Source organism: Typha angustifolia, chromosome 7 (assembly GCF_048772165.1).
Source record: "Typha angustifolia cultivar Huaian chromosome 7, ASM4877216v1, whole genome shotgun sequence".
In the NCBI taxonomy this organism is placed as follows: Eukaryota; Viridiplantae; Streptophyta; class Magnoliopsida; order Poales; family Typhaceae; genus Typha; species Typha angustifolia.
In genome coordinates this window covers 14073299-14096010 of record NC_133245.1, presented here as the reverse complement: position 1 = coordinate 14096010, position 22712 = coordinate 14073299, and the positions used below count along the sequence as shown (strand labels likewise).

The window sequence follows — 22712 nt, the reverse complement described above, 5'->3', positions numbered from 1 at the left end:
ATGCTGATGAAAGCTTACAAGATAAATAACGACTCCACTGAGAATACTATAGCATGGTGCTACAAAGTTCATACATGATCACTCAGAACATTCAACATCTCAGAGACAACTTCGGGCTCTATGTATAACTAAAACAACTTATGTGATACAAGCTTTGGATCATCCAGCCAAGGACCAGTGAAGAGAATGAAAAGCAGGTTTCACCAAGAGTCCCTAGAGGAAGCTGAACAACCACTAGACATGTAAATAACTTGCATATCTACATTGTCCTACTAAAAGCATAGGACGCTACAAAGCAAAATTGTGTTATATGGCATATCTGGAGCTTATATACCAACCTATTCCTAGACACAGGAACAGAAGGATCGCTAAGAGGAGCACACCCATTCCAATAATGGTGGCCGAAGGGGATCTAGGTTTCCCCAGTTGTGAAGATGAGCATTTGACTTCATCAACTCTAGCAAGCTTATTTCTTCTCAATCTCAGCATAGGCTTACATTCACTGGAGGATTCTGAAGAAGCAGGAAGTATTGCCCCATCTGCATAACAAACAAGTTTAGTTAGCCAAGTGCATCAAGCTTGAGCTGTATATCAGAACCACACTGATAAGAGGTTTACAATTTAGATCCTGAGCTGATCCAATTAATGTTAAAAAGACTCAGTTGGGTCTAAACTCTGGGAGGTAGAAGTAAATGTTTCAGCTTTATTTAAACTGGAACAGGTCTTCTAGGCCCAAATGGAGTCTAATTATACGAAAATCGTATCTGATTCTCCAACCAGGCAGAAATAAATTTCACAATTGAGGACCCATTTCCACCAACAGAAATAAAAAAAATGTAAGACATGGCAATTTCCAAGTCAGGTTGGATATAAGTTGTGTCTGATGAGATCTAGCCAAGAAATATTCTGGATACAGCAAGATTTGCCATTAATTACCATGACTGCAGATGTCCTCAACAGTGTCAAGAGGTAATCCAGAAAATTTTCGTTCTTCAGCATTACCAATATCAACACATTCTTCTCCCTGCACAAATAGTTTCAAAGACAAATCAAAATTAGGAAAGCAATAATATCATTACGCTTATTGGGGTAACAACTACATATATACCTTAGCAAAACTAACTTTTACCTCATCATCCTCTTCCTTGCTGCTTGAATAATCTTCAATGGACTCTGTTCCCATCTGAACAAATTTTTGTAAGCGCAACCTTCTTACTGCTGAGCCTTGCTGGGCCACGAAGTTATCTATGGCTGGCAAACGCTCTTGTCTCCTGATTTCAATTATTCTTCTATCAGAATTGAGCTGACTAGTAGATTCCTCCATGCTGCCAGAAAAATTATTAGAATTTCCAGTACCAACAAATTCCAGCTGTCTCGTTGTTTCATGATGACAGGAATCTTCCATAGATTCTCTGAAGAAAATATTATCCCCATAACTCTGATAATTAAACAAAAGATGGCTTTTAATTTCAGAATTTGTTGCACCATAACATGATAACAAAACAACAAAGAAGCACTCCAAATATAAACAAAATTCTTCTCACCGCTATTAGAGATTCAACATCTATATCACTGCCTGTTTCACTCTCCTTGATAGAAGTATCAACTATTATACAAGGTCGACCTTCTGGCAAAGCAGTGGAAACCACATCTGTCTGATTATTTAGAACTCCATGAAAATCTACATCCTCATTACTGAGCACTGCATCCAAAAACTCTGTAACAGAGTCCTGTGGCAATGTGTTATGTTGAGTCAAGTCTGCACCTAATCCCTGCTCAACAACATCATAGGATGGATACCACATGTAATCCTGCACAGGTGACTCGATATGGGGAAACTCGTAAGAACCAACTTGTGCATATTCTGAGCCTAGCAACTGAACCAATTCATCAAGATGACAACCATCCTGAGTTTATAGAAAAGGAAATGTTTAGTTGATATCATGATTACTGAATCCAAATAAGTCAATAAGCATATAAAGCCAATGAGTCGAGCAAGGGAAAAAGAGTTGCAGATAGGATTGATGCCAGATGAAACGAACATTACGAAAGAGAAATACAGATTAAAACAGGATTATATATGGGTACCTGTTCAGCGGCAACATCTTCCTCAGGATCACCAATATTATAAGTCATACTATTGCAAAAGTTTTCGCCAGGTTTTACAGGAAACATCCTGGCTGAATCTCCTTTATCTGCTAGCAGTGTATCAGTGTCTTTTGTCTGATAAACAGAGGAGTCAGGTAGATTTTGCAAATTTTCTTGCAGTTCAGATTCTGGTAACTTGGGGTTCAAAGTTGTCGTAAAATCTTCTGTAATATCTGGTCCATTCTGATTTTCAACTGGAGAAAACCCTGTTGAAGTAGGAGAAATTCTACTGTTTCCTAATTCATGCATGTTTCTATTTGTTTCATCAGCATTAGAACTTTGGCAATTCTCTTCAGGCTTCTTAAACAAGCGATAAAGAACATAATCGCTCTGCACAAGGTAAAGAAAATGAACAGGAGTATTAATATATTATATTTCAATGATATCAAAATGCAGATTAAGCTTAGTTATCTGTAAATTGTCTTTTGAAATACTTGAGTAGATGCATCTCAGTACATGCCAAAGATTTAGAATCAGATACATAGGCTTTGCAATGCATCCATTTGTGACCAGGAATACAGCACACACATTTCTAACATCGATACCTCATCCACTGCAAAGGTAAGTGTTAAGCTTGAATTTTATATTACCAATTGGTTGCATATTTTTAGATGGTTTTACTAAGACTGTTCATATATTGGCTCATTGTATAGAAGGATATCGTGCTAAAATATTTATCCAAATGTTATGCTAAGAACAGTTCATATAAACTGCTTAGTTGCCAAAATCTTATTTAACAAGTACAATCAGAAAGAAAATTTATAAAAACACCCATGTTATTGAGTTGTGGTCCCTTCAATATTCTGGTTATATAGTTCAGGGTTCAAATCTACTTTCCATGCAGCTTAGTAAGCTCTTCTGTCATTCTTTTGTCGTTAGGACTCTCTTAGTTCTTGGGGATGCTATTCCAACCGTTAGTGGATAGACATTCTAACCAACTGTGCACAAAACAGACCTAAACAGAATCATCAAAAGTTAAGCATCAATCAAATCACCTTTTCTAGTGATCTGGTTGTCAACACCAATTGCTATGGTATTAAAAACAATGTAAGAAGTTGTTAAGTCATGTACCTCAGCCAAAGGAATGATGGGTAATTTACGGATAGGTCAATACACCATTTCCTCATCAAATTTACTCATTACCTATTTATATTCCAAGATTGAACCAAAGCCCAAATCATGGATAATGATAAGAAACTCACTTATGCAAGGATGATAACCTCACTAATCAACTGTCTTTCCTATATCACTTTCTGGTTAAACATTCTATCCTGTTACAATGAGGAAATTATTCCCTGGTAAATGCATGAAACATGTTGCATTGAAGTCTAAGAGTCTAAAGTTACAGCACATGTTGCACTCTCAGTTTTATTGACTATCAAACTTGACAGGCAAAGGCCTTCAACTGTATACTTAGGTTATCCAGCCACAAATTAGCCTAAAGGTTCCCATCTTATGAGAATCATCAGTAAAAAAATATGCTTATGTTCACCTGATTCTACTCAACTTCATATCAAATCTCAGGTTTGACAAGCAAACCCTCATTCTCTAGAGGACCACTTGTAAGATGATAATGATGCCAAAAGTAGCAAATCACGCATCAAAAAGTCAATTAAAAATCTCCATTATGTTTAGCTAAGCATACTTTTGATTGTCACAGGACATAGTTATAGCTTACTAAACTGAATGTGACATTCCATCATAGAGTAATCATTCCTTGTCATTATAGTAGCCACACAGTTAAGCCCTCATTTAAGTGACCATATGTTAGCACAGTTTCCTTTTTTAACTTATTACGGACTGATTAAGATAAATATACAAAAAAATTGTTGAAGAAGACAACCTTACAGCTTTGCTCGACCACTGCAACTTTTTCTCATCTCGGTACAGAGAAAAACCATAAGAGTCCTGTAAAAAATGTCCGACCAATGGTAGGTAGAAAAGCCTAGTTCAACTTAAATTTCTGCAATGCAATTGGATTTCTATAACTAGTTCCAGGACACTTAAAACTGCCATAATAATAATAATTATAATAATTGAAACCCAATGTCGCAAAACATCCAATAACTATTCAACTTAAATTTCCGCAGAAAAAGAAAAACAAGAACTTGCAGGAGAGCAAAGGTGAGAACATTTATGAAAGAAAATTGGAAGAAGGAATCCCAACCTGCTCCCCTGAATCAAGCTCCGACTCAGCAGTGCGGTATTCATGCATGATCCAATTGGTTCGGACAGCTTTCGGTGCTCGACCACGGTAGAAGACGAGGGTCTTCTTCCTGCCAATGACGGTAGGCTGCGGTTGCCGGACCTTGATCGTCCTGTCCTTTCCGGTAGCCTTCCAGTATCCGGCTTCCGTCGCCCGGTTCGCGCGGGGTCCATTGGGGTACTTCCGGCCCTTCGGCGAGAAGAAGAACCACTCCGGGTCATCCGATCTGATCAATGATTTATCTATCCTCTCCAAGAAAATGACACTCAATTTGAGAAAAAGGATCTAGACGCATATGAAACTATACCATCAATCAACCAAAAAGAGAACAAGGGAAAAATGAAAAGGAATCCAGGACTAACAAAAGAAGGATTTTTCGAAAAATCCAATAAGAACCTACTTCAATTACGTAACCAAAAACGAGTCTTTACAATTAAGATCGAGAGGAAGAGAGGTACTATTACCAGGGAGGTCCCAAGGCTCGCACTTGCAGAGGTCAATCTCGGGAATAACCGCGTCGGATTCCATTCTCCCTTCAATCTTACCCTTGAGGTAGTGGTTTACCAGCTCCTGGTCCGTGGGACGAAATCGGAAGCCAAGCGGAAGCGACTCCCAACCAATCGCCATCGCTCCCTACTCCAGGATCAGAGCAACAGCAAAGAGAACTTAATCCGAGAAGAGAAGCCTTAGAGGGAGCTCTCCATAAACCCTAGCTCTCAAAAGCGAAAGGACCTACGCGAATGGAACTGAGAGGAGAAACGTTGCTTTCTATAGGGAGAGCGGAGAAGAGAAGGGTACGATACACCCGCGGAATACCTATGCTACCGGGTCGGAGGGCTTACCGATATTACCAAAATGCCCAGAGGTGAACGGCATGAGACTTCGAGAGCGAAAGGAATAAGGGGCATTTTGGCGATTTGGAAGTGATGGAGAAGTTGCTTTTGAGGAAGGCGGGAGAGGGAGATAAAAGGAAGACGAGGGGCGACACGTGGAAGAAGGAGCGTGCGTCGTCCGATTGGAATCTGACGGCTTTCATCGAGTTCGACCGCTACTTGATTATTTGGAAATTTCCACACACGTGAAAGTGACACAAGATTGTAGCTAAGTTGGTCTTAGATTCGACAAAAACACCACCAATTCATGGTATAAAGTTTGGATTTATTATCTTATCGAGCAGAATAATTAGTCTCCTCCTATATTTTACTACTTTTATAAATATATGGATTTATTTTGACAGGAATCCAACGTCATTTATAAGGAAACTAGTAGCATCTTCCAACCAAATCTTTTATTTAAATGTTTACTTGATAAGTTGATGTCACGCTCTAGGAAATTCATAGATAGTTTAGCTCAAATGATAACGACAGTGAAACAAAAAACTATGGAGCAGCACCTTCAATAGTTGGATTTGAGCAAGGAAGCATTTTTAGAGGATAAATATTGTAAGGAAGATCACAGTTCTCGCTCGTTCAAACATATGACTTCGTTAGCCCAAATTGTTACTGTTATAATTTCTTACTCATTAGCATGGGTTAGTTAGTACATTTAAATAGATCCAATTTTAGCAAGAAACCTTACAATAGCATTCAAATAGTGGTACAGTAACAGAACCTCACATTGGAAGAACATTAGACCCACACATTGTGCATCCTAAACTACTGAGAATATGTTGATCATGTAAGCACTTGGAAGTAGACGAAACTATAGTAAGATGCACATCACGAACAATATCGGGTCAGAACATTATATTTCGTGATGCCAAAAGCTTAAACTATAACATCATTCTCCTTTGTTAAGGCAAACAAACAAGAGTGTAGTCGCAAAATCTTAAGCATCTTGGATATGGGAAAAATTCGCATGTAGCAAACACAATGTACGTGCCCAAGAGATATAAAAACAGAACCATTTCATTCAACTTATGTTCCGTATGATGTCCAAGAATGAATATAAGAGCAAAGCAAACAGTCGAGTGGCAAACAAACCGTTTCTATTAATCGAAGTTGCACCAGAAAGGTGCACACTGCAAACGTTTTACAGGTTCTTATTTTAATGAGGAAAACTGAATTTTTAATCCCAAGCAACACTTCCTGAGAGAGGTACATAGGATCATTTCATAGGAAGAGCCAAGAAGATGCAACCAAATATAACAAATACTAGGTTCAAAAAGTTGAAAGGCACTGATGGCCTACAAACATTTGTCAAAGAAATAAAATGACTAGAGGAGCACCAAATAGCATGCAGTTTATAATTATGGAGAGTACTCGTGGGGAAGCAGATATTAAAGTTAAGCAAAAGAACAAAGGACATGAAGTTTGTAGGAAAATCAAGGTACTTATTGTTATTTAAAAATAACTAGGCAAATGTTGTTCCAAGAAACAAAACCTGAGGAACTTTAGGAAGCCCCAGTTATTTAATAGGAGGAGCAAGAGAATGTCATTCCGACCCACAACACATAGAAGTAATCAATTAATAATACGACTAAAGGGCCAAGATTCTACATCCATAAGGTTTCTCAATTAGCAGGTAATTAAAAACACAGGCAAATGAAGAGAAAACAGGACAATATAACATTATAACCTAAGAGAATCAGAAAGCTTAACAACAATAAGTGAAGCTTGAAGCATGCAAAAATTAGAACTGTAGAACATCGATGTTAAGGTTTCAGTTGATTTCAGGGTTGACCCCTAGAAAAAATGAATATTTTAGACCAAAATACAATAGTTTAGCCTATTGTGGTCCAGAAAAAACCAAAATTAGAATAATTTCGGAGCTAACCAATACATTTCAGCTTTAGTTTTCATTCAATTTTGGCTATTACAATTCCGTCTCTTGTGAAATTCAAACCATACTTTGGAGGTAGTAGAAAAGAACGAACAGACCCTAAAGTTATCATGCACCAAAGAGACGCTAAAGTAACAGGAACTTATTGTGACAATGCACAAGGCAGAAAGAAGAATCCAAATTCCCCCTTAATCATGGATCTTAAACCCAATGGCAAAGAAAAAAACAAAACTAAGACAACCATCATCGCTCTATGGAGAAGTGAACCTCAGGGCATTGTAGACACTAGACACTGCACTACATGCGTGCACATGAAGTACCTCATTGTGTAAACAAGAGCAAAGTATGAGAAGGGGAAGGGGCAATATTAGCTAGCTTAGCTACTGTTGGATTAAAGGTGTACAAAATTATAGAAATAATCATTATTTTAACATTGTGAACACCAACAAGGGTTCACCACAATTACATAGTAAGCTTATTAAAAGATTGAGATGCTCCGTGCTAATAAAAAGGCTTACAACTCAGATGACAATTCTCAGTCATGAGGATTTTATCATACAAGTATCCACAACTCTTAAATGCACCTTAAATTAATATAAGGTTTCTTTCTTTTATTGTTCAGTTGCACATAGATATCATACCTGATAAATGTTCAAGATATAAGATATGCCCATAGAATGCAAACAACAATTCCAAATAATCACAAGAAAACAACAAATTCTACATAATATAAGATATTAAACAAAATTACACCACATAAGGAACAATAAATCACTTCAAATGAGCATCAACATGTAAATAGAAAACGAAATTAAACAGCCAAAATTAACAAAAAAGAATTATAACGAACACTACCAACCGCATGATCTAACTAAAGTTAAACACAGAAAAACACAAACAAAAGCAAATAAAAATAACAGTATGAAATTAAAGAGATTAAATAGTTAACGTAATTAAGCCATAGAATTGCAATCCACATATTGTAACCAAAGATCTAACAGATCTTTTGCGAGCAACAGAATTAAAGTTCTTCATCTGAAATTCTAAATAGAAGTACGCAGCATGCCAACATGAAGAAACAAACGCCAAGTTAAAACTTTTTCCAAAACGATAACATCTAATCGAACAACTAAACCAAAAGCAGAACCAAATCACCAATGGGCCACTCACAGCCTCCTTCCCCCGAAGTTCCCGCGTCCAGCGTACACTGGCGCAGCGGGGACCTCAGCCTGCTTCTCCACGCCAGGGAGATCCGCCATCCCAAGAGTCGCAAGCATATCAAGCGTCTCCTTATCCACCTCAATGTGGTCAACCTTGAGAGCAGACTCATCTGGCACGAAGTCCATGCGCCGCTCACGCTCCTCCTCCTGGAGCTTGAGCGAGATGCCCCGCACGGGCCCGCGCTGAATCCGGCGCATGAGATGGGTGGAGAACCCGGCGATCTTGTTCCGAAGCCGCTTCGAGGGGATGATGGCGACCTCCTCGAGGATCTTCTTATTGGTGTGGAAGTCGAGGGTCATGCGCGAGTAGTAGCGCTCGATCACCTGGCGCGAGGATTTCTTCACGGTCTTCGTGCGGACGCGACCCATCGCTGATGATAATGAGGAGGAGGAAGAGGCTAGGGTTTTGGTAGTGAAAGAGGAGGAGAGAGGTAGCTAGGATTAGGGTTCGGGGTGGGAGGCGAGAGGAAGAGAGGATATAAGGACGGGAGAAGAGGGTGCGTTAGGGTTTCGTGCTGCTTTAATATACTAAACATCTAAGTGATCTCGGCCGCCCATGGACGGCAGCCCTGCTCAATCTAACGAACGCGATTAATTTGGTGATCGAGTGTGCGTGTACGGTGGTGATGGATCGGATCGGGCCCAAATAGCTGGGTATGAACCCAAACCCTAAAAGGGCCATCCTTATGGCCCAGGTTTGCTTACTTGTGCCGTTGTGCTGCATTAGGAGAAAGAAGCATATGGTTTATTAGTGAGCCAAACTATAGATTAAGACTAAGAGAATAAAGCACCAATTGTTCTGATAATTTAAGTTTTGACTTAATTAACTATTTAATTTGGTATCAAAGCTAGATCTTTTGAGAAGCTATGAGTTCAATAAAACACATTTATTCTCTAATCACTAGTATTGGAGTATGGTAGATTTCACAGCCTGTTATTTATCATCTGTTTATGTGCAGTATTAGGAGCCAACAGATTATCTAGCACAAATAACTTTATATATACTATAATAACTTTTCGAGGAAATTATACTTTTTTTTCCTCTTATGGTTTAGCTTAATTTCACAAAAGTATCGTACACTTTCAAATTAAACACTTAACTCTTATCTGGTTAGATAAGATATTTAATAATTTTAAATAATGCCGATCAGATTTTAAATGATAAATGATACACTAGATACACCGAATATAAATATTTTTGTCATATTTTTGTCATCTCAATTATTACTAATATTATTTTAGATGCGTTAGAAGCCTATCCAATCATCTATAACTTTGTCTTAAAATAAAAAATTTTAAATTCATTTTCTAATATGATCAAATATAATAAAAAATTTATAATTATATTTTAATCAAAATTATACATAAGTTAAATGCTTAAGTTAAAAATACAAGATAATTTTATAAAATTAAGCCAAGCCACAATGGGAACCCTAGACTTCCACAAAATTGAAGAAAGAAAGATGCAATAATCTTCCCCTGTTATGTAACAGTAGAAGCCATCTTGATCTCTCGTGGACCATTGGAATGTGATGGGCCAACCTCCAAGTTCTTAAATAGAAGATTGGGACTAGAGAGGAGAGGACTTTATCAACAATTATTGTATAATATTTTAATAGGAGTGAAATAATCTTTAAGGGACAGCCGAGATTTATTCATTTCAACCATGAGATTACAACTAGATGATTACAAGCTTGATTCATAAAATAAATAAAAATAATTTTGAACAAGCCCCATTGGAGAGAATCAATAGCACAATAGGACATCTTATATACCAAGCCCAAAAAGCTTAGAAAATAAAGGATTAAATATATTTTACCTCCTATATTTATGTCCAAATTACTTTATCTTTATGTACTTTAAAAAAATTTTAATCAGTTCCTATAATTATGACTAAAATGAGATTGGTAGTTTTCTTTTAAATTTAATTGAATATTACTATTATGATTATTTTGATAATTTTGTTAGAGACATTTTGATTATTTGAACATTATTCAGTTAAATTTAACAGAAAAACTAACGGTGTAAGAATTGATTTAAACTTTTTGAAGTATAGTGGGGTAAAGTAATTTTAGACATAAGTACAAAAAGATAAAATACATTTAACCCAAAGAAAAATCTAACACGTACACACTATAGAGATTAGGGCTTCTAATTGCTCTAACACGACTTATGAAGATCCAAACCATTCATGAAACACAACACCACAAACTTATAGTGAACAACAACCAAAACAGAGAGAGAGAGAGAAGAAAAGAAAAAAAGAAAAGCCACGAAGGGAGAGGATCAATGGCATAGTTTGGTACACGACGAGGGATTATACAACATGGTCGAGGATGTAGACGGTAGCAAGCAAGAAAGAGGTGAAAGAATTGGAGCTATTAGACAAGGAAGACATCAAGGAGGAGATCAGGAAGAAAATAACAACGAGACGGTCGTCAATAAGAAGTGAGATAATGAGGTGGACGACAACGAGAGAGGGAGATGAACGATAAAACTAGAAAAGAAACAAAGAGACAAAAGAAGAAGATAGAGGAAAAGGAAAAAAAAAAAGGAGAGAGAAACCTCTAACGAAAAGGGAGAAGTCGACAGCGGCGATAGAGAAACCTCTTTTGACGAGAGAAAAAATAGTGTATCCTAACAGAGCACTTTGCTGGGCCAATAAGAGAAGTAAAATTTTAACGGTGTCCTAGCGAACCAATATTGTTGAGAATCGAATATGAGAATACTCATATGATCTAAAACTCTTTAACCATCTAAGCAAGATCTCATTGGTTTGGTCACATTTACTATTGATCTCAAGTTGTAAGCATAGCTTGGTGCCCCCTAACTAGTAAGTATAACTTGAAATTAATCTCCTCTTTTAGTTTGTTATGTTTGCCTTCCAAAGATTCCATTTCAACTCAATATATGACATCTAATCAATCTAAGGTTTTCGTTTATCTAGTTGGGACCTAACATAGGCACATCGTTATCTTGCTTGTTAAACAACTCTTTTACCAAAACCTCTTGTCTTCTTATATTAGGAAAATGTCACACCCATCAACCAAATATTTTGATTAAAAATAGACTAATTTCTATTACAGCAAGGTTGGATGTTTTGTTTAGGAATAATACTATATTAAAATTCCCACAATTGCCGGTGATCCCAACTCTTAGGCAAAGTAATAGAGATATGAACTCTTAAATATAAGAAAGAAAAAAAATATGGTCTAAACTAGGATTTTTGGTGAGAAATTATTTTTTAATTATTGGTATTTTTATTATTAACTTTTTATGGTCCGCATCCTAATGTATCGAGTATATTACACAAAAGGCGATGCCTAAAAATTAATCGTGCAGTTAATGCATTATGAACTCGTAGACTAATGTTAAATAAAGAGGTTAGATTATCTAAAAACCAAAACACAACGAATATAAATTATGTATATATAATATTTCGATAATAGAATTCAATTATTAAGCTATAATGGTGATCAAATAGAGTCTTTAAGAAATCATTGGCGGAGTTAGCAATGAGTATTTCAATAGAATAAAAAAAGAAAATAGATAACGAGAAATATGTCGGCAAATAACTCTGAGTGGAATCCATGTAAATCTAATTATAAGAAACTTATGAGGTGAAGAAATAATGATTCCTATATTATATGATCTTAGACAAAAGAGAGAAGCTCAATTATGTACATTATTGCCTTCGATCATCTACTAAGAATCCAGATATTATTGACATTATTCATATTGGAAATCTTTTGCTGGTACTTTGTAGTTGTAGCAATAAAAGAGAGCAGGTGAACTGAAACCAGAATCTCCTGCCATTTTGATTACCAACTGCGTCAACGACTAGATAATCAAACCTTATCCCACCCAATTATTACCAATTTTTATTCCTCTTCCCTTTATCCACATCTCGAAATTTTTCCAATTTTTTTTTAATGAAAAAAGGATTGCGTAAATGAATACGGGAATAGAAAGAGAAAGGAAGAAAAAGATGGATAGAATAAAGAGTGCTGTGGTCTCTTCCTCATTGCCCACGCCTCCGTAATTTTAGCATCGAAGTGCATTCCCTGCTCTACATGTAAAGGGTTTCCTTCTCTTGATCAAAAGTTGATACTTTGCTCCTAAAGTTTCGATCTTGGCATCGTTTGAGGTCGTTTTGGGAGTCTTCTCTTGATTCTGGACTCTAAATCCAGGAACCGAGATAATTAATGCATTTGAGGTCTCTTTCTCAAGGGGTGTTAGTTCATGAAGGTGTTCGAAGAAATATTTCCGAGAAGAGTTGTTCTGACATAGTGCAATTTTGTGGGTGATTTGCTGGAATAAATGCCGAATGATGATGGCGGCGGGCTTCCGAAGAAGGAAGGGGAAGAAGGATCTGAACCCAATTCGGATTTGGGCTCTAGTCGTTGTCCCAAGATTGCATTTGATCCTCTCCATTTAAACCAGAAGGGTTGCGGCGATCGGGCCTTGACGCCGCTGCCCACGATCAGCATCGTGATCTCCCAACCGGAGGAGGTTGCGGACGCCAAAGGTGATGAGAAGGTTGGTGCAGTGGCAGCTCCAAAGAAGATTTGCTCGTCGAGGAGCGAAAGTTTCGATGAGCAATGCAGGTAACATGGAATTTTAGTTTCTGATATTTTTTATCTTGGCTAGTAGCATAGTTTAGCTACCGGATCTGATAGATTTTATAATTGAAGAAGGGATTTTTTGGCCCTTATCTGTGACAGTAATAGGCTCTTATATAGGTTGGCTGACAGTAACTACTTCCTTTGTCATGGTCTAACATTATTAAAACAAGAATATCATGATGATCGGAGAACTTTGTATTGTTTTCTAGGCACGGTAGGAAAAATGCTTATCTGGGTTTATTTTTCCTTGTGGAGTACACTTATATTTGCTGGTTATTTATATGATTCCTTTCGTATGTGAAAAGCTTTTTTCGTTCTTTTTTATGTTTTGATTGCTTGGAAACTTGACAGGGTTTGTCAACAGCAATCAGAAGAACCTCTGGTTGATCTTGGCTGCAGATGCCGAGGTGAGCTAGCAAAAGTGCATCGCTCATGTATAGATATTTGGTTTCGTACTAGAGGTTCAAATAAGTGTGAAATATGCCTGTAAGTCTTCTATATAGAAAACTCTTCAGCATTAACTTTAGCTGATAGCATAAATTTCTAAATTTGATTCTTTCGTATACAGGCAGGTGGCTGCTAATATTTCTTTGCCAGAGCCCCAGCCAAGTGTAAGTATATCCAATTTATACCTCTATATAGGCACATAGAAATGTGCTTGTTTGTGTGTCATGTGTGCTTGCTGCAGAAAGTGATACAAGAACTTCCCATGTGTTCGTTTTTATCATTAGAGACTGTGATATCAGAATTCAGTACATATATTATATCCATTATGTTTATACCTTTTAAATATTATTTCCTATGCGTATTTCTAATTTATGATTATAGGAGGCCCATTATACATTTACTTTGTCAGTCTACTTTACCTAGTTTTGCAAAGCCTATTTATATAGGATGGACTTCTAATTAGTGCAAGTTTTCTTCTGTTGTCTTTAAATCACTGGATCCACACTGAAATATAGCTAACCTATCTTCTAGTAATGAGTTTTTCGTTCTCTTTTAACTGATTTTTTTAATCAACAGACAAATTATTGGGTTTGGAGGGTTGATTCAGCCTATCGAGGGGGACGAGGAGAACGTGGAAGGGTATTTACTACTATAACCGAGCCCCAAAGAATAATTACTTTTATCATTAAATCTGCTGCAAGAGTCTAGTTCTAGTTCATACTTCATACTATTGTTTTCTGTCACTACTCTCATTGCCAGTGACCTGGTGCACATCCTTTGGGTCCTTACATGTCATCTTTTCTCTTTTTTCTTATGTGATGACAGGGATGCTTTAGCCCTCTCTGGGTTGCATTTGCAATTCTAGTAGGCGGACTCTTGTTGGATGTGCTAATTTCTGTTTCTCTTGGTGTTTCCGCATTGCCTGTGAACATCATAATCGGTATAATTTCTATATGTTTGGGCTTAGTACATGTGAATTATTTGTGGTCGCAATTTTTGGAAAACTAGTGTTTTCTTGACACTCTGGATGAAACGTGAAAGAACATGAAAAATTCAGGTTGATTTGTAGATTCCTGTTAGAAATAGTAAAAGATCACATTCTAGATCTTATGTACATTATTCACAAAAATAAGAATACATGCCAGTAGGTATCAATGACAATATGTACTCTGCAGTATAATCAACTTCATGTAATACCTAAAATCTTTCAAGGAGAAAATCTTGGCACTGAATGTAAAGAATACTTTGGCGTAAGTAGGGTCATGACCAATGCTTTTGCATTGTAGGTCAAATACATAAAGGAATCTTGGACAGATTTAAAGATGGTGGTGCATCTAGTATTGGCAAATAAGTTTACCACCATCTAGAGGGTTGATGTTCATCTTGATTTGGAAAATGCATATTCCAAGTTTTTGAATCTGGAACTGTTTATAGATTTATTCTAAAAACTATAATGCAATATGGTTAGTCTTTAAACATACTACATGGTGTTTCCTTTCTCTTTTGCGGGTTTCTTCACAACCATATAAAACTTTCCTGAACATTGTGTTTGTTGGCTTTGATTTTGATAACCTGTTTCCGCAATTCATTGCAACATTGCTTGTGTTGGTTGTCTAATTTTATTTGTTCCTCCTTATCTACAATGAGTCTTATGAAAGATATGAATCAGTTGTGCATGTACTTATCTAGGAACCCATGACAAGATAGAAAACGGAAGAATCATTTAGTATAACAGATCAAATTCACTAGTCTTGATACAAACAACTTTCTGAAACCAGCGAAAGAATTAATTTTCTTTCTAACTGATTGATTGACTTTTATTTTGATCTATGAATAGTTATAACTTGGATTTGTTGACTTACTAAACCAGCTAATGGTGTAGGTGTTCTCATTGTGCTGGGCTTGGGTACTGCTCTTCGGCTCGCACTGGAATGCTGTCATGAATGGGGTTCAAGAAGTGTACACAGAGTAGACATGCGCGCAAATTCTGGATATCATTCTGCTGTGTAGCTAGCTTTGTGTATATTTAAGAAAGTTTCTGTCTCCACAAATGAGTTTAAATGCCAAGTAGATGCTGGTCTACCATCAAATTGTTGCATATATCGCTATCCAGTTCCTTCTTGAACATTAATTATGGTGCATAGCAACAGTACTTGGTCACAGTTTCTTCCTGCCTGTATAGTAATGGCAGTCCTAGCAAATGCATGATGCATTCTTAATCTAGGCACATTAGCGTGGTCCCAGTCCTTGTCTTTATGAGTGAACATTATCTTTTTCATAGTCTTATATGAGAAAAGGTGCAAGAACAAGCAGGTTTTTGCAATTTAATTGTATTTAAAACTTTAGTTTAGTTTATAAAACTGAGTGTATATAATTTCTTTTTTATAGTTAATGCATATTTTGTTATAATAAAGTGCACACAGCTCATGCATGCAATGTGATCCACACTAAAATCTATCATTACAGATTAAATACAATTAAATTATACCTTGGAAAACAAGAATAGGCTCATTTGTTTTCATTTTATCTTCTAGTCATCAAGAATGCCTGGAACGGGCAACAAGATGAGCTAATGATTCTCTTTTCACAGCTTCCAAACCCACTAAAAATTTCTTCCAACTGTTGTCATTGTTTTGACTGATAATTGTCAGAATGGGATCAAGATTTGGACATCTAAATGCTTCGCTTCTTTTCTTCTCAAATGTGTATGGAGCTTTGCAGCTTCCTAATGGAGTAGTGATGGAATAAGTCGTGTTCTTCCCAATAAGAGGACCTGTGTATGCATTACAAGACCTTCTGATGTTTGAAATCTTTCTTTGGGAGTTCACACATACAACGAGCAGTGACTCAAACTTATCTCCCAAGCTATTGTTTTTACCCATCGTTTCATCAGTAAGAAGGGCCTCAATCTCAGATATCTTCAGCTTTATTTCCTTCAATTCTTCTTGTTCATGAGAAGGTGGACAGGAATATGCTAACAGAGCAAGAAGTCATGACATTCACAGTGGTTGTCTTCTGTGGCCACAGTATGCAACAATTAAAAAGAAAAAAAAAACTGCTTTGAAAAAAGAAAATAACCTAACAATTTGCTGCTATATCAAATACTAAAAGATATTAGTACTGCAGCAGCAACAAGGACCTTTTTACATGTTCTCAATCATAAGCAAAAAACTTCTTGTGTCCAGAATTTTCTTTTCCTCCCAAAATTTTATTGCACAGGAGTGAGAAGCCAAAAATGGCATTGTAGTGAAGCTCTACAAAGTGCCAATTTGTGCAACAGATAATAAAGCTCCATAGAAGTAATACATATGCCTCTTAAAGCTTCCTCAAACTTGGCTATGAAGTAAGCGGAATAAAAGAATTAAAGAAGAAGAAAAGAAATTACAACAAAACAGAGGAACAGAAGAAGCTGTTAATGCTGCCTGGATGGAATTCTATCTGAACAAAATCAGGAAAGACTCCTGATTGTTTACGCTAGCATGGATAGAAATGTCATTTATGATGTTCCACATCTAATTCTTTCTTAAGCGAATCTAGAATCTCCATCATCTGAAAATATACAGATAAAAATCAGTAGTACACTGGTAAGATAGCATATATCGAAGTAGACTTACTTTCCTAAGAATAAAAGAGGTAGAATTTCTTCAGACTAAAGAATGAAGAAAATATGAAGAATAGGAGATCAATCTTATATTTTCAGCAGCTTGTATCCGATATACTCCACAAACACACTGCTCAAACTCCCGGATGAGTGTGTGCTGAATAAGTATAATCTTGCTTGCGTGGTTCATAATTCATATTACTTGCTGTAATTCTTCAAAGGCATATCTTTTATTAATTTTATAAGATGCATGATTACAGCCATATCTTCTAGCATCAAAGAAATTTAAGGAAACATCAATAAACTTGATATGGAAATTTTTTTTTTGATTGAAAAAAGGCGTTCAAAGTTCACAATGAATCGATTCATAAGCTTCTCTCTGTGTGGTTTCATGTGGTAGTCAGTAGAACAAAGGCCACAAGTCTTTCTTTTGATCACGTGCTTTTCATGATTAGAAAACCTAATGGTGGCTTCTATCAACAGTGTTGATTTTTCACAACCCAAATGTTTTCCTCTAATGCAAAAAGTTCCTGTGTTTTAAAGACAACTTTGTAGCAAATAGTGTGCCACCTATTCTGGCATGATAAGTCAAAACTAAATACCCATGTGAAAGCTTGATAAATTTCATACCTATCTCTCCTAATCCATTTTTTCCAAAAAAGGGCCAAGCAAATACTCTTCTATTATATATAAGGGAGGAATATTTGGAATCTTCATTGCAAACCAGTAGCTGAAGTTCCTTAAAGAATTTGCAGTCCGTATGTGTCATCTTGTGCTATAATCTCCACGAGCATGTAATGAAAGAAAGTCCTAGAAAGGAAGTTTACAATCAAGTAGGAGATAGGGTTATGGTTGACCTACTTCTGAAAGTGATGTACAAATGCAGTGAAAATTAATTTTCTTACTACCAAAGAAGTTATATTACCCCAAAATAACGCTGCAAAACTGGTGAATAATGATCCAGTGCTATGTATGTCTTCTTGATAAGGCCAAGAAGAATATCCACTTGATCCCCGAGCAAATCAACCTAAGATCAGGAATGTTGTAGTAAACATTCATGAAGTTTTCCACATTCATATGCAAGTGAAATATAAGCAAGAAAAGTTCGGCAACACATAAGAATCTTAGTAATGTTTCTTTCTATGTCATAAATATACTATGATTATAGTCAGATATAGGAATATTATAGCAAAGCATGCAAGTTGAGGCAGCTTAATTGAGCATATGCAACCTTGCAAAAGACATAAAACTTTAGGATGTACTATAGACGTTCATGAGACTTGTTGAAATTGAAATAATTTAAGGACTGGAAATGCATGTAGAATTTTGCTAAACTGGAAATCACTGCATGAAATGGCTTTATTCAGACAGAATATGCACTTTTATGCACAAGGAGACACCTGTCTAATTTTTTTAGATTAGTACTTGACTGTTAGCCTATTACATTAATAAGAAAGATCTTTGTCATGTTAATCTGCGAAATCACAACTATTTTCAGATTATGAAATAAAAAGCATCCAATCCCATCCTCAACTGAATCGTATTCATGCTTGTTTCAAGTATAACATCTTTCTAACCTCCGCTTCAGCTGTTTGGAGATCATAACATCTCCTCATGAAAGCCTTATTGTAGAGTACTTCCTTTCTTTTAATCAAATTTACTTGCTCAACAAGTGGACCCAATTGCTGTTTCAGATCATCCAACCTGTAAAAGGATCTTTCAAAAATCAATACAAAATCAATATTTTAACATAAATTTAGGATTAGGTTACTTTGATTAGAAAAATAATAAAAAATAAAATAAACATACAAGAAGATTCAGAAGTCCTTTATGTACAAAATTCATCTTTAATTAGCACTTAAAGATAATATTAAGCTTATTAACTTCAGCCTCATGAACCTAGCATAATCTGACTGTGACTGATTACCTTATCTCTGTAATCAGGTCAAATCAGCTATGTAAAGCTTTTCTCTAATATTGGAGTAAGAATTCTATAATGCTGTTCTTAATGCATCTTCATTAAAGGGTACATATATCATATACATTATAAACATGTAGAGATCTGGTATGAAAGAATCCATGTAAAACCGATTGTTACTACCGGATAGATAACCACTTTCATTCTGATTGAAGAGTTATTCACCCATGAATGTTGTATTACTACTGATGACTTGGGATGGGATCACCCAAAACAACCTTTATTCTAATGATAATTAAGTAATAAACTAAGCTTACAACACCAAAATTGAGAAAATGTAAATGATCACTCACGTAAATTTCGTTAATCTACATGAGTAGCAAGCTAACATGCATCACCAAAATATCAGCTCAACCAACTCACTGTAACTTCTGGTCTACTTACTTCATCTCGTCCTACACATACTCAGATTCACGAAGCAGATATGGCCACATGGGAATAACAATATCAAGACACAATTAAATTTTCCTCATGTCTCAATATGCAAGCTGTTATCTCATAATTATCAGAAAGCTTTTCAATAATCTCTTTTGGGATATAATAAACTCCAAGAAATATACAACCTCCAGAGTTACTCTGTATGTAGATGATGAAGTATAGCCAAATAAGCTATAAGATCCTCTGGAAAAGAAGTTTCAGCAACATGCATGCAGTTGCAATTTAGAGAACTGATACACTAATGAAAAATTAACTTTTTTTGAGCTAATAATGTTTCCTATAGTAATTGAAATCTGCTTTCTTTGGTGTGGCAGGTAACAGTTTGAAAGAAAAATAACCTTGAGATATTTGTTCTTATTCTCTCACAAGACATAAACTCAAAACTCATCAATGCTTGTGAAAATTGAGTAAAAGGCATAAGTACATGTTGCTGCTCATTCCAATTCCAATCTTGAAATCTTATGGTGGAGGGCAGGGATGGTTTTTCATCATGTGCCAGATATTTCTGCTCATTCCAATTCCAGTGTGGAGATCCCATGGTCAAGGGTGGGGACAGTTTTCCATCATGTGCCACATCAATAACTGAAGTTACCTGATCACATGTCGCATTCATATTGTCAACTGCTACTCCTAGACTTGATGCCAGTTCTTTTAGCTGCATCTTACTATTTACTATCTGCTGCAGAGCTTTCCCAAACTTCTCACTGACCAAGTTGAAAGCATCATCTTTCTCAACCAACATTTCAACAGTTTGTATATTGCATTCATTACTTTCTCCAGATTTAAACTCATCAAAGCTAGTATAAAATTGAGGTTTCATCAACCCTGAATCACAATTAAAATCTAAGCCCTCGCCTGAAACAAAATCATTTGATAGCGAGTTCACTTCGTGTTCCTGCTCAATTGGTTCCATGATCTCAAAACGTTGTACGAAATTGTTACTGAAAGGTACATGTTTATCTTGGCCTTTTATTGTAGTCATATAAAGCATGCCTATTATGTCTTTGGTTATTCCACTGAAAACAATGCGATCAATCTCATCCTTGAGAAGTCTCTCAATATCCGAAGTTTCTCTAATGCCACTCCACTCATTTACAATTGTGCAGATGACAACCCTAAATGTATCCTCCATGATAAGGGTGTTTATGTAAAAATCAAAGGATTCGATGCTCTCTCTCCTGATTAAACCTTTGAAGAGTATTTGGTACGTATCTTCCAATAGCCCAGATTGAAATTCCAATTCACTTTTATATTCTATTAGCTTTCTTATCTCCTCACAGGGCTCTGCACCGGTTAAATAGCAACATGACCTGTTATTTGAATGTTCAGGACTTTCTCTCAGTGATTGTGAGTTACTTTCTTTCTCCAAGGATCCAAATCCTGTTGGTTTATGGTGAAAGTTATTCATATTTCTCTCATAGCCTAGTAAGTTATCGCCAGGAGTAGCTACAACCAATTTGACCTTCTGTCCTTTAATAGTATCCAATCTTTTAATGGCAACAGTAACTGCTTCTTTAACGGCATCAAAGTTTTTCTTATATCTTAGGGATGAGTCTCCTTTTTCTCTAGATAGCTCCCTTTTCAGCCCGTTAATTTCTTGGGTTTTCGTCTGTATGATGGACTGGTTTCTTGTCAAATCAGTACCAAGATGTCCAGATGGATTTTCTTTAGATATGCCTCCTATATTTCCTGAACTTTTGAAATGAGAAGTATTGCTGAACTCTTGACTATCTACTGCACCACTAGCATCATTATCACACCTTAGAGTTTCACCAGATCTATGGAGCTTACCTTCTAATGTTCCAGTGTCACATTTACTTCTTCCCCCCAATTGTGCTCTTGATGACAAATTATGATGGATGTTCAACTCCATGTCATCATCTAGCTTTGGCTGCATATATATGTGAGAAGTCAACAATTCTAAATCATCTTGCAGGGTTTTAATGGCATCCATGAGAACTGACCAGTCCATGTCTGACTGGATTGGAAGAGAAACAAAAGGAGACCCAGATTTCACGTTGCAATTGCACTTAACTTCTGTAAGAATGTTTTTAAGAATAATAATAGACATCTCTTTCTCAGTATTAGAAACACACTGATGCTCATCCAGAGCTGTCTTGAACAATTCGATAGAATTAATCATCATTTCAAAAGAAGAGTCAATGCTTTCTTTAAGAATGCCAGCATCCATAATCACCTCCTCAAATTCCATCAACAATTGTGCCATATTGTAAAGGTCATTTACTGTCTTCATTCCATCAGTATCATCGATCCAGTGGTCTACCCTCTCTATGTTCGATGAGCTTCCCCCTAATTTCTGCATCACAGTTGTCAGAATTTGTCGCCCATTCTCCAACTTGCCACTAATTTTACAAATCTGATTATCAACCGAACATTTCCATTCATTGAACATATGCCCCCCATCCCTCTCTTCACTCATTTTACTGCATTGAACAGGCTCACTTGCTCTCTCACCCTTCACTCTTTCAGAGCCAAGTGCAGTTAGCAATGAGCTCATTTCTTCACCCTTCACTTCCAATGCTACTCTAAGCTTTGATTCACTTTTTCTACTCCTTGTTAACTCCCTATCTTTCTCAGCAATTGCAATCTCAGTCTCCTCAAGCCTTCGGTGGATTCTATCCCGTGTCTCCAGAAGATCGGCAAGCAGCTGTTCACGGTCATGGGTACTTTCGACTAAGTTGCTGTCCATCTCTTCCTGCAAGAACTTAAGACACCACTCCAACTGCATGATTGCAAGCTCACAGAACCTCGACTTCTCATTCAAGCGTTCCAAGTCCCCTTCCTTTGACAAGCTTTTCTTGTATGCAGCCTCCATTGCAGAGTTCACAATTCCCATCATGATTGAGTCGGCAACCTTGCCCGACACCCTCAAACGACAATCAAGGCCATTAAAGAATGCATCCATTTCCTTTATTTTCTTCCAAGTCAAATGCAATAGATCTATGACATACAACCAAACAACGGCAAAATCTTGCTACCAACTAAACCGAAAAGTGGACCTAAACCAAAGATCTATACTATATGATAAGCAAACCAAATCAAAATCACGAAATTATTCCACACCAATCAAACAGTCTCTTTAACTTCTCTTGTAAGCATTTCTTCAAGCACTCTGACTACTTAATCATAAAAATAGGAAAGCATAATAAATCATGTAGCAGCTCTTATCAGAATTAAAGCAAAGCATTAACAATTAAGAAACTTCCAGTCGAATAACAGAATAAATTGGAGAAAAGAAATAATTTCG

General features: G+C 36.5%; 4 protein-coding genes across 7 annotated transcripts; 1 reads left to right on the top strand and 3 right to left on the bottom strand.

Annotated features, from left to right (window-relative positions):
- Positions 1-22: 22 nt before the first annotated feature.
- Positions 23-5105, bottom strand: LOC140762683 (uncharacterized). Its single transcript, XM_073100576.1, has 7 exons — positions 4819-5105; positions 4316-4596; positions 2089-2478; positions 1545-1907; positions 1130-1438; positions 937-1024; positions 23-539 (listed from the first exon to the last, which is right to left on the bottom strand). Exons 1-7 carry the CDS (start codon positions 4979-4981, stop codon positions 307-309), a joined length of 1827 nt encoding a protein of 608 aa, XP_072956677.1. The 5' UTR covers positions 4982-5105; the 3' UTR covers positions 23-306.
- Positions 5106-8062: 2957 nt separating this feature from the next.
- On the bottom strand, positions 8063-8852 carry LOC140762687 (small ribosomal subunit protein eS17-like). The gene has a single exon (XM_073100582.1). The coding sequence runs from the start codon at positions 8722-8724 to the stop codon at positions 8302-8304; it is 423 nt and encodes a 140-aa protein (XP_072956683.1). The 5' UTR covers positions 8725-8852; the 3' UTR covers positions 8063-8301.
- A 3399-nt stretch (positions 8853-12251) lies between these two features.
- Positions 12252-15813, top strand: LOC140762959 (uncharacterized). 2 transcript variants are annotated; one of them, XR_012104790.1, is made up of 6 exons: positions 12252-12962; positions 13332-13387; positions 13549-13591; positions 14004-14066; positions 14253-14367; positions 15310-15813. XR_012104790.1 is itself a non-coding variant. In XM_073100951.1 (6 exons), exons 1-6 carry the CDS (start codon positions 12676-12678, stop codon positions 15435-15437), a joined length of 771 nt encoding a protein of 256 aa, XP_072957052.1. In that variant the 5' UTR covers positions 12279-12675; the 3' UTR covers positions 15438-15808. The 2 variants fall into 2 exon arrangements, 1 of the variants encoding a protein (XP_072957052.1); XM_073100951.1 differs by having other exon boundaries at positions 12279-12962; positions 13332-13466; positions 15310-15808.
- Positions 15814-15987: 174 nt separating this feature from the next.
- LOC140762092 (uncharacterized) lies at positions 15988-22708 on the bottom strand. 3 transcript variants are annotated; one of them, XM_073099711.1, is made up of 4 exons: positions 19783-22708; positions 18606-18732; positions 17954-18055; positions 15988-16976 (listed from the first exon to the last, which is right to left on the bottom strand). In XM_073099711.1, the coding sequence occupies exons 1-4, from the start codon at positions 22368-22370 to the stop codon at positions 16920-16922; spliced, it is 2874 nt and encodes a 957-aa protein (XP_072955812.1). In that variant the 5' UTR covers positions 22371-22708; the 3' UTR covers positions 15988-16919. The 3 variants fall into 3 exon arrangements, 2 of the variants coding, with proteins under 2 accessions (XP_072955812.1, XP_072955813.1); XM_073099712.1 differs by lacking the exon at positions 15988-16976 and having other exon boundaries at positions 17854-18055; XR_012104698.1 differs by lacking the exon at positions 15988-16976 and having other exon boundaries at positions 18036-18055; positions 19869-22708.
- Between the last annotated feature and the right edge of the window lie 4 nt (positions 22709-22712).